The 12095-nt window shown below is 46.2% G+C and overlaps 1 protein-coding gene across 1 annotated transcript; it reads left to right on the top strand.

The window, feature by feature from the left end:
* The first annotated feature begins 2984 nt into the window (after positions 1-2984).
* Positions 2985-3624, top strand: LOC136502882 (uncharacterized). Its single transcript, XM_066498136.1, has one exon. The coding sequence runs from the start codon at positions 3026-3028 to the stop codon at positions 3545-3547; it is 522 nt and encodes a 173-aa protein (XP_066354233.1). The 5' UTR covers positions 2985-3025; the 3' UTR covers positions 3548-3624.
* Positions 3625-12095: the final 8471 nt, after the last annotated feature.

Raw genomic sequence — 12095 nt, forward strand, 5'->3', positions numbered from 1 at the left:
GTGATGCTGGGTTGCGCTTCCCTGTTGATGACATTACCGAGCCTCTAACAACATGTGAGCTGCACATTCCAGATGGTAATAATGCATCAATCATGGTGGTTGTCGGGGTTGTATCTCCAATAGACCGAACGAAGACACCAAGAATTCATGGGTCAGTTATTCAACCTGGATATGCTAGCGTCTCGGTCGATAGAGTGCTCAAAGGTTACAGCAATGTTCCTCTTGACATTAAGGCGGTGATGGGGAGAAGACACTAGGAGAAGCAGAGAAGACATTTATTCAATGGCGCAAACGCTTCATCATCATTCCTGGGGCGCCACCGCTTCCCCTACCTCACCCTAGGTACGAATGATAGTGAATAAAATATTATTTTTCCATTAATTTTATATTGGCTTCAAAAATAATTGACCACAACTTGTTTTTTGTAGCAGGGTCTCCCCCCAGCCTAGCCCAATCATTCATTCCCCATCTCATCACAGCGTCGCGGGGGGCGAGACGACTTCATCCCCATGGCGATCTCCAACTCCTACACCGGCCCCATCGCCTCCACAATGATCTCCAACTCCTACACCGGCCCCACCGCCTCCACAACGATCTCCAACGCCTCCACGCCGGACTCCAACACCGGCCTCATCGCCTCCACACCAGTCTCCAACACCGCCCCCACCACCTCCACAACGACGCACTACAAAGACGTCTAAGGTCCCGGCGGCAAAGAAGACCCCAAAAAAAGAGTTATTTCTCAAGAAATACTTCCTGAAAAGACTGATGAGCAAATAGCAGCTGAAGAAGGCAAAAAAGTGAAAGATTTTTTTATAGATATCCAAAAGCAGAGACAAGCAAAGCTTAAGGAGAAGTCATACTTTTACATACCACGAGATCAGCTGAGGCAGAAGGTCAAAGCTCACAAGAAAAAGATGCTTGAAGTTCGTAAGCCGCCGCCACTATCAGACTATGACCGCTCCCTCGTGAAGTCACATGATGCACATAAGAAAAGGAAAAGAGCATCAGGGAAGGATGTCCCACAGCTCGGACAACAGAAGCAACCAATGCAAAATCTTGTTGTTGCTAATCAATATGGTTCCAACATAGAAGTCTATCGACCAAACAACTCTGGAGAAGTGTCGGTTCAAGACCTTAATGATTTTTTGAACAAACTGGTTTAACCTTGGATCAAGTGACGGGCAAAGCTCCAATCCAGAACCTGGAAGTTGATACCTGGAAGACTTATAAATTTGGCAAAAGTCTGTACAACCCTACGGCTTTGAATGAATTGGGTACACAAATGTACTTGCTCAACAAGTGGTACATACAGGCGTGTGGCAGGGGTGAGTAGTGGATCTTTGTCAGATTTAGAGACCATCATTACTTCCGTGGAGATGACATCTTACATATTTGTTTCGAAGAATTGCATCAACTATTCCACTTGGACGCTCTGGACAAATCAATCATTAGCTCCTTTTGTTTGTAAGTGATTCTTACTTTTATTTAATAAACTCACTTCCATGCGTACGTGTATATAATTATCCTCACATGTAACTTATATTTATATACAGATTTCAGATGTCAGAGCTCCAAAGAATACAAGACACCAGTGTTGGCTTCATTGATCCTTATATCGTATTCAAAACCGATATTATTGTCAAGGACCACTGGGTATCTGAAGCACAAACGAATATCATGAAGTTCTTCGTGAAGCAGCACGACAAGACAACAATACTTTTCCCGTACAACTTTGAGTAAGTGTTAATAATAATGTAGTCTACACATTTTATGTAATATCAATACAACTTATATGCATGTACGTGTGTGTATAAACCAATGCAGGTTTTACTGGATACTCATTGTCATTGAGTTAAACTCAAGTCAGTTAGTAATCTTGGACTCATTGAGAAAAGAGCGAGCACTATACCAAGATATGATAGACATTATCCAGGGGTAATTTCGATCTCTCGCGCATAACTATTATTGAATAGACTTTGCCATAATTTATTAACGATCGTACATTATTGGTCGCATAGGGTTTGGAAAGAGTTTATTCGGCAACACCGCAAGGATTGCAAGGCACCACTTAATGTAGTTGAAATACCAGTAAGTAGTACTATATATACTTCCCCACGTGTTTAATTACTATATCGTACTTCAATTTACGTGTGAGATGATGAGAATAATCTTCTTCTCGTACAGTGGTGTTTGCGGCAGGAACCAGGTAATAACTTGTGTGGATACTACGTTTGTGAATTTATCACTGCATACATAAGAAGAACTCCTGAAGATGTCCTCAGAGTACGTATATATCAAATTTTTATTTATTTTTAAATGAATATATATATATATATGTATTAATACTTTTCCTTTTATTTCAAATGCAAGACTGAATGGTTGAAACGAAGGGTCATGCAAAAAGACCATCTGAAAGCAGTTCAAGAGTCAATAGCAGGATATCTTCTAGAAAAAGTGCTAAATCCCAACGGCGAGTTCTACTTTGATCTAAGGAACTAATGATGTAAATTAAATGTTTATTGATATCGTTATTTTCGAGAACAAGATTATGAAAGTGTATGCACTCAACGACTCTGCAGCAATTCATCATGTCAGGGACGATTAGTTATAATTAATCATGTTGCCGTGTGATGAAACCCTTGGATTACAAGTATTAATCTAGCCCAAACCTGAGGGTTTCAACATAGAGCAGCAATTCCTAGAAAATAGTACACACTACTAACAGTTTGGAAGTAGGTAGCCTAGCTGCTAGCTACTCTACCGGGTCAGCAAAAATCGTCACCTAACTTGGGCGCGCACGTATCCACCGCGACACTTTCCAACCATCTCTACCAAAAAGACAGTAGAACAAACTCACCCACCCACTCATGTCATCTCACGCGCATGCCCACACACGTACGTGCAAGCAAGGTAAGCATCCTATATATATATTACCCTGCACGGCACGGCTTGCTAATACCTTCATCGATCGACCTAGCTAGGTCACTAATCCAGCTTGGCAACAACGCACGATCACGACGACATGGCCGCAGCCATGGTAACGAAGGCCGCCGTCGTCACCACCACGACCACCACCAGCGGCTGGAGCGCGACGCCGCCGCCGGCGCTGCCGGGCAGCAATGGTGACCACGACCACAAGGCAAAGGTGACCACGACGAAGACCATTGCCGATGTCGTTGTCGACGAGGACGAGCTGTTCGAGCTCGACATCGCACTCCTGGACGGCCGCGACGACGACCACCAACACAACAACCGCGGCCGCAGTCCTGCTGCCGGTGCCGACGACGACGCCACCGGGCACGCCCTGCTGGCTAACTGCCTGCTGCCGCTGCGGTCGGTGAGCAATGCGGTGCCGGTGGCGGCGAGCGGCAGGCTGTCGTCGTCGTACCCCTACTCCGGCTACTACAGCTCCAGGAGGCTCTTCACGCCCCGCAGCAGCAGGAGGTTCCTTTTCCTTGGACGCTCAGCTGGGAATTCTTCGGCGAGGCTTTGCTTCTCCAGCAGAGGCTTCGAAGCCATGGGGAACTACTTTCAGAGGTACTGATCGAGTTTGGAGAGACGTCGATCGAGAAACAACCTATACACTAAACTATATATAATAGTGAGAGAAGACCCCCTCTAAGTACATCACCAATTTGTATTAAAATCAGGTAGTAGTAAAATCACTACCGGCTTGTATATACACCATCATTGTCTGGTAGTGACAGACGACCGGGCCCAAAATTTTCATTTGCTATGGTTTTGGCTCAAACCACACTGGTTCTTGCTCTCAGTCATCGCCGGCTGCCGCCTAGAATCGCCAACAAAATATTATGTCAAGCAGCTAGCTATAACAGTGGTTGATACCCTAATAACAAGTGTGTTGTCCTTATCAATAAAAGGAACACCATTTTTGCTACAACTATTGTCTTTGTCTAATTTTAACGACTCCCAGCCGTAGAACTTGGCAACTTCTGCACCCCAACTATCAAAACTATTCATTTTTTACCTCTCAACCTGGTTTTGAGTTGTTCTCAGCAGGTGGCTCACACCCACTAGACACTAGTAATATATATGCAGGGGGTTTTGTGCAAGATTGCCAGGAACGGAAATTTAGGGTTAGCTTTGCACAGCAGCGGAGCCACGAAAAAAATATAGGTAAGACGAGTTCTAATAAGAAAATAAACCAAAAGGCTTGTGAATCAAATCGCACCGCATTCACATACTACGATCACACAATTATGACAAAAAAGCTACAACCATAAAAATTATGGTGATCCTAGACACACCTCTACTTGTACCTCGGCCTTGACCGAATCCAGCTGCTGACTTTGTCCGTGGCCGCGCCTGGCCCCAGCACCGGGTTGCTCTAGTTCACACTCCTCCTTTCCTCTCTCCATCGCCGCTCACAAAGGTGCAACTCCAATTGGTCGCCAGCATGTTGCGGGCCTTCCTAATCGCGCCACGTGACCGCACGCTCGTGGGCTGCTGGCCAGCTACATGGCCACGGGACCGTTGAGGGACGAGGCACCCGCTCAGCTGCTCCTCGCGCTCGGCTGCTCGGGCATCAGGTCTCCAGGATTCAACATTCTGACATCCAGTGGCTGGCTGGCGGCGGCTTGCCTAATGCCTTAGCAGGTCAGCCCTCGGTGCTCGCCGACCAGGGTTGGGATACGAGGACAGATTATCGGAGAATTCCCAATGTGTAGATGTTGATCGGGGAAGAGACCATTAGGCATCATTTGTGTGGGGCGGTTGGGCTTTCAATGGACCGTCGCTGCCTGCTGAGCTGAACCAAAACTCTGGGCTCGAAGAAGATGAGCAGCAACAACATCCTCGCATGGTTCATGGCTAAGGGCAGCACCATAGGTCCATTGTGGCAAGAGTGAGGTGGGTTATGGTATGGCAGAGAAAGAGAGGGGAAGGTAAGCGGTTTCGGGTATCAAAATTGAACGGTTTTAATAGTTGCAGTTGGGGTACCAAAGTTACCCGATATTGTAGTTGGGGTCAAAATTAGATAAAGGCAGCAGTTGAGGGAATAAAATGCACTTGTTCCTAAATAAAACAAGTGTGCTGCCAACTCTATTTGTTATGCATGATCGGACCTATGTATCGCTTAGCCATCTATTAAATGGATCAATTGTTTCTCCAAGAAGAAACTACAATCATTTTTCATGAAAAAGTTTATTGTACTAAGATGCAAATTAAGAGTTATTGGCTTATTGCACTCGGGAGACATGGCATGTAACACCCCGGTGTTATGCCAGCATTTAGGCACTGCAAATCATGCATATTATGCATCATCAAGCATCCTAATCATACATACCTAATCATGTAAATAATAACAGAAACCATGCTTCGAAACATCTGAAACGTGCTCGTGAAACATGAATGTTGCATACACCTGTTTAGAGTTGTTTTTGCCCAAATTATGCTTGCTAAGTTAGTAAAACATGTTTGGCTATGATTGTAAATCATCTAGAATTATTTAGCACAATTTTTGGAGCAAAGTTTGTATTTAAATTATTGCCAAATTTTGCTTTAAAAATAATTCTCCAAAATTAGGGTTTTGAATTAATATTGAGTTTAATTTGGTAATCAAAATCTATTTGGAATTTGACTTTGGTCATAAAAGCAAAGTCGTAGATATTGAAAAATGGAACAAATTTCATTTTTACACCAATTTGTGAAAATGCTTTTAAATGGCTCAAAATGGGATTTGAATTCTGTTTATTTGAGAAATAAAAAGGAAATTATTTCATTTTCGCTTAACAGGCCGCCGCCCCGCTTCTCGGCCCACGGCCGAAGCCGGCTCGGCCTGCCACCGCGCTCGCCGCTCGCCCGCCCCGTGTCTGGCCCAGCCTACCTCGCACGCCTGGCCTGCCTCCGCGCTGCGCCGCGCCGTTCCCGCGTGCCGCGTCCCGACCAGCGCCAGAGCGCGACCGCCGCGTGGCGGCCATGCGCCGGCGACGCTCGCCGCGCGGCAGCCACGGCCTGCCTCCGCTTCCACGCACTCGCCTTCATCTGCTGAAGCCGCTACGCTCCCCACTTCGCCCTCCCACTCTCTCAGACGCAGCGCCAGCAGCAGCGCGCGCCCGCTCTCGCCATCGAACGCCGCCGCTGCCCCGCCGGCGACATACCCCCTTCCACACCCTCTTCCTTCGATTCCCGCCGCCAGCAGCTCCGCCTAGGGTCCCTGCCTCGCCTGCGCTCGCTCGCGGCCGCCGTCGTCGAGGTAAGGGCCGAGCTTGGCCGCCTCCTTCCTCTCCGGCGAGCGTGCTGCCGCGGCCGTGTGGTTTGTCATGCCGCCGGGCCAACGCCACCCTCCCAGTCAGTGCGGCTCGGCGTGGTGTGCACGCTGGCACCGCCCGCGCCACCGGAAGGGCTCGCCGCCGGTGATCACCAGTCGGCGGAGCTCCTCCCCTGCTCTTGGGTCGCTGACCCGTGGGGCCGCAGGGCCTAGCCGCAGTGGCTGGTGAAGGTTTCGGGTGCACAGCACCGGGTGCACCCAACAATTTCGTCAGCTGAAGTTTAAAAGGATTTCAAAAATGATTTTCAGATTTCTATTTAAATGCTTTGGAAAATGTTTGTGTACTCATTTTTGCTCCAAATTTGTTGAAACAAATTTTGTTGTGTTCCTTGTCACCAGATCTACATGATAAAAATATTGCATATCATTTTTGAGATACTTTTCTGTAGAGCTTTATTTAATTCTTGATATTGCTGATATCTTGTAAAATGTGTATTAAAACCTATATATATCAGAAAAATATGCTTCCAAGTTTGTTACTCTTCTTGTGTAATGTACTTCCTAGGAAAAATATATGACATGCATGTTCTGTAGAAAAATTATGAGGTGTAGTTCAAGTGCCTTTAGTGGCTGATTTTTGCTATTTTTGCTAGAGAGCAAAATTTGTATAAAACATGCATGTGATAAGTTTTGTACAGTGATTGTATGCTATGAAGATCATAGGAAAAATACTAAATCTGTTGTTTGACACTTTTCATAATACAAAGTATTTTCACATTCATAATTGGGTCCAAGCTTGTCATTTTTGTGTAGGCTATTCCACTTATCCAAATGCCATAAAAATTTGATGGTAGACTACTTAGGGTAGTACTGTGCTATGGTAATTTTCTAAGATTTTTCTAAGCTATAAAAATAGATGTTGCTATTCAAACCTATTATTATTAACTAGGGTTAATCATATGTTGCTTTGTGTATACGTAAGAAATTAGTGAAGCTTTGGTGTATCTTTGAAGCATTTAATGAGATGTGTTGACTTAGCATATTAGTAGTAGAAGAGAATGCAGTAGATGACATGTGCTTGTAGTACATGTTCTTAGATGATGTTGATTACCTTGCATTCAAGCATATCCATTGTGCTCATTTCATCCGATGCACCATTTGCATAAGCACTTACGCACATGCATTATACAGGATCGCAAACCAAGAATCCAGTCGTCATACGCAAGGAGCCCGAGGAGCAGCTCGAGGTGCAGCCGCAGGAAGTGACCGAAGCAGACGAGGAGGACGTTGAGGAACTTCCGGAGTGCCCCGATCACCGTCCGAGCTCCTTCAAGAGAGGCAAGCCCCGGAGCATTTTCTCCCTGGTTTGCAATTGTTAATTAACTGCTTTACTTTAATTGATGCATTACGTTCAGGAGTTGTTTGCAACTGTTGCTGCATTATACCTTGTCTACCTTTGTTATACTATATCCTTGTTACCCTAGTATCCGCAGTCGAGTCAATGCTTAGCTGGCTTAGACCGGTAGAAGTCGGGTGATTTCCTGTCACCTGCGAGCTATAGGTGGTTACCTGGATCTGCTTGGATGACTATGAAGTCATGGTATAACTAAGTGTTAAATGAAGTTGAGACCGGACGGAGACTTACAGAGTTTTGAACTGTAGTGCTTTCTGTCTGTGTCGATTAAGGACCGACCGTTGTTGGGCCTTGAGTTATGTTGAACGCATGCCTTACATTTAGCTGGCCGAATAAAGTACCTTTCTACCGTGAAGCTGGGAGATTATTCGGGCTGAGTAGATTGCCCGCAGCGCACTGTGCCGGAGCAGGTGTGGTAGGACACGGGGGTGAGATGATAAGACCAAAGTGCAGTCGGTCGGCCCCTGGGTACATGTGGTTCCTGGCAAACTCGAGATACCTGGATAGTTGACTCGGTGACCAATACCTCACTTTAGCGGGTGAGTGAGGTTTGTGTAAGGAATAAATCACCAGCTGGTTAGGAATCGATTCAAATCGCCATCGCTCCTGGATAGTGAGCACTTGACTTGAGTTACTTTATCGTAGTAATGTTAATGGAACACTGGACAGTTATAATGAATATGACATTATGGAAGTTGATTAATGATCATGGGTTATCATTATTTGCTTAATCTCATGTTTGCTCTGGTATAGGTGCAAATGTAGTCGACAGCAACTGCCTTTATCCTGCGATGGGTGATGCTTAGGACCATGGGCATGGTCATTCCTTACGTCTCGTCCGATGCTTTTGTTGGAGATGATCATTAGCTGGCACTGTATTTGAACTCCGTGTGAGTGTGTGTGGTTTGTACAAATGGCTTCCGCTACTTTTATTCGAACCCGTTTTGTAATAACTATGTTTAAACTCTGATGTATCTGAGATGCGAACTTTTATGTAATATGTGATGGTGACCGCTAAACTTATTACGATCTTGGCTGGTATGTGAGTTGGTTTGAAATCCTTCATGATTTCACGGACTATCGGGTTATACGGGCTTAAGTTTGTTAAATCGTCTGCGCTGGCGGATGATTTTCTTACTTAATTTTGTATAATTGGCCGGTTCTGTTACAGCTGGCATCAGAGCATGGGTTTAGCGTGTTACTGTTCACAAGTGTATTTAAAACAAAAAGGCATTTGAAAAACGTGATTTCTAAACTAAAAAGTGTGCCAGTGATCATATCCTTTATGCCCAGTTAAGGACTCTAGGTGGCTTAATTAAGTACTGACTTGGGGTTCTTGCATCATATTTCTCTTTCGTCGCTCATATGGTGTGCTATTGTATGAGTGCCACTTGTTGAGTGTTAATGTATGGATCATTTGCCTCTACGCCTCGGTAAGTGTGAGTTGTGAGAGCATGATCGGATACACCGCCGATCTAGGGTGAATGCTTATATGATGCTGGAGTAATTACCTATTCTACGCATGTTTTACAAAGGTATCTCATGTATGGGTATTCCGTCTGTTGAGGCGATGTCGTCAATAGGACGATGGTTCGGGTAGTTACTACCGTTGTACACGTATCTGGGGATTCGTGTAGAGCGTGTAGATAAAATTTACTGCTTTTATGCATTCATTGGGAATTGGGCTGAAATGAATCTTCTGCAGGTACATAACAACACTATCATGTAGAACGTATTAGCTACATATTTGAGAGATCGTTTGTATGCCACCGAATTCATCGCTAGGAATTATTTATTTCATAAGTTTGTGAGAACGTACGGCACGTACATACATCATATTACTTGTGCATTTCATTCATGTCACGCATTTCTCCCCTTATAAATTGATTATCTCATTTTGATAAAAGTTGTATCACCAAAAATATGTTCCCACGGAGTAATAAAAGAAATTTTGCTACAGATGGCTCGCACGAAGCAGACCGCCCGTAAGTCCACCGAAGGAAGAGCACCTCGATGTCTGTTGGCCCTAAGGGAGCACCGCACCATGGACACCTTCTTGAGCGAGTTTGGCATGCCGACCTTGCTTTGGAGAGTGCTCCATGATGTGGGGTACCCAGAGGGTCAAGAGCCGGTGTACTCTTGGAATGAGAGCCAGTTAGCAGAGGATGGACTTGTAGTGGTAGAGATCACGGTTCCTGCTCTCGGTGATGCCCCAGATTGGGATGGTTGGCACTTGGAGTTTGAGGGTCGCACTCCTACTGAGGGTGCAGAGGGAGCAGCTTTCCGTGTCATCAGGGACATCATGAGCAGATTTCCCAGTGAGCTTGCATCAGCTCTAGCTGGCACCTTTCCTAGGGATGATCCTTGTGATGCCATTTGGGTTCAGCCTCAGGGAAGTGCCTTGGTCAGAGGTCCAGCTGAGGGACAGGCTAGCGACAATCATGCTATGAGTGCTATGTTTGCCGCCATTAGAGCGTATGAGGGTCTTGAGAGTACCTACTGGACTTTGACTGGCTTACGTGGTCATGATAAGCTCAAGGGGAGAAAGTAGAAGAAGAGACAGGCACGTGCTATAGCTAGTTTGCAGGAGCAATTGGCGGATATGAACTTACAGCGAAACCAGGCGGTTGAGAGAGGTGATAGAGCTATGCAGCGGGTGCATACGTTGACTCAGGCCAACAACAATAGAGACCGCATGATTGGACAGTTGGTTTAGGAGAGGAATGAAGCCTAGGACGAGAGGGACCTTCTGCTGCAAAGGGTCGATGAGCTAGAGGAGTACAACGTCAACCTGCACGAGGAGTTTCACGCGCTCTACAATGGGGTTGGCCCATATGCTCCTCCAGACACCGCTGGCATGGACATCGACGACGACAACGAGGACGAGCCTGTAGTTTCACCTAGGGGCGATGGTGACGTCTCCGACCCCGATGACGGCCCCGAGGAGTAGGATAGTTGCCTTGCGCTAGTGTTTAGGTCCTGTCGCGATGACCTTTCTTTTGCCGGAATGTAACCTAATGTATCTTGCTTCGAACTTATGAGACTTGGCATGTGATTGGAACTTGGCTAGTAATGCGATATCTGAACGCATAAAAGTCCAGTGTATGTATGCTGGCAATTTGGTTGTATGGACACGATGTTGCCTTTGAAGTAATTTAATTAGTGATGTTGTTTTAATTGGGATGCGATTATTATGCCTCTGTTTTATTGTATGAATTTATTCTCTCCAGTAAATTCAGTACGGCATAATTTTTCCTTCACTCACAATTATTACAGCTTCACTCAATCATTACTTGTTGCTGAAATATGCAGATGACAAATACTCGCCGTACCACATATGAGGCCACTGAGCCCGGTGCTAATGGTGCTGGGACCGGTGGTGGGGGTGGAAGCCACGTCAACAACAATGAGCCCCCCCCACGAACCGCATTTTCCACCTCCTCCCCCGCTCACCCCAGAGGTGTTCTTTGCACAGTTGCTCAGGAGTCAGCGCAACACGGAACAATCCCAGAAGAACATGGAGGATTTTCTACGTACCATCGCCAACAATGTTCAGCGCGGTAACAATCAGGGTGGTGGCATTGGGGTGAATCAGTACAGTAGCTTTAAAGATTTTATGGACACCAGGCCGCCAATATTCAAGGAAGCAACAGAACCACTCGATGCTGAAGAATGGATCAACACTATGGAACATAAATTCCGTGTGTTGAGGATGACTGAGGTATTAAAAACTGAGTATGCTGCACATCAGTTGCAAGGACCAGTGGGAATGTGGTGGAAGCACCATCGCACCACCTTCCCTCCAAATGCTCAGATTACATGGAGAGAGTTTGCTGAGGCCTTCTGTGGAGTTTACATTCCACCCGGGTTGACCGAGATGAAGTTGGGAGAGTTTTTGGCGTTGAATCAGGGCACCAAAACCATGACGCAATATTTGCATGCCTTCAACAACTTGTGCCGTTATGCTCCCGACATGGTTGACACCGATGCTAAGAGAATCGCCAGTTTCAAGAGAGGACTCAATCCAAAGATGATGAAGCATGTGGGTACCAACACCCGCGCCAGATTCAATGACTTCATCAATGATTGTCTGAAGCAGGAAAAGAACAACAACGCCAGCACCGTAGCTAAGACTCGCAAGAGAGCCCTAGAAGGTGGTCCGTCCCAAGCAAGAGCACCTGCGGGAGGTCGTCCTCCCTATCGTCCATCTGCACCTGGCGCTAGGTTCAGGCCACCACAGCCGAGAGGTCAGAATTTCAGGGGACCACAGAAGCCTTACAAGATGGCAGTGCAGTCCAACAAGGCAGCTACAACTGCGGTGTAGGGCAGTTGCAAGGGAGCTGTGGGATCTGCTGGTACAGTAAGGGGGCCCTGCTACAATTGTGACCAACCCGGCCACTTCTCAAGGTTCTGTCCTTATCCGCCGAAGAAGAAGCAGCAGACCTACAA

The sequence above is a fragment of the Miscanthus floridulus genome, chromosome 14 (genome assembly GCF_019320115.1).
Source record: "Miscanthus floridulus cultivar M001 chromosome 14, ASM1932011v1, whole genome shotgun sequence".
Lineage (NCBI taxonomy): Eukaryota > Viridiplantae > Streptophyta > Magnoliopsida > Poales > Poaceae > Miscanthus > Miscanthus floridulus.

Bases quoted from the DNA above. Each gene is read 5' to 3' on its own strand.
- LOC136502882 (XM_066498136.1), top strand. From the start codon at position 3,026: ATGGCCGCAGCCATGGTAACGAAGGCCGCCGTCGTCACCACCACGACC.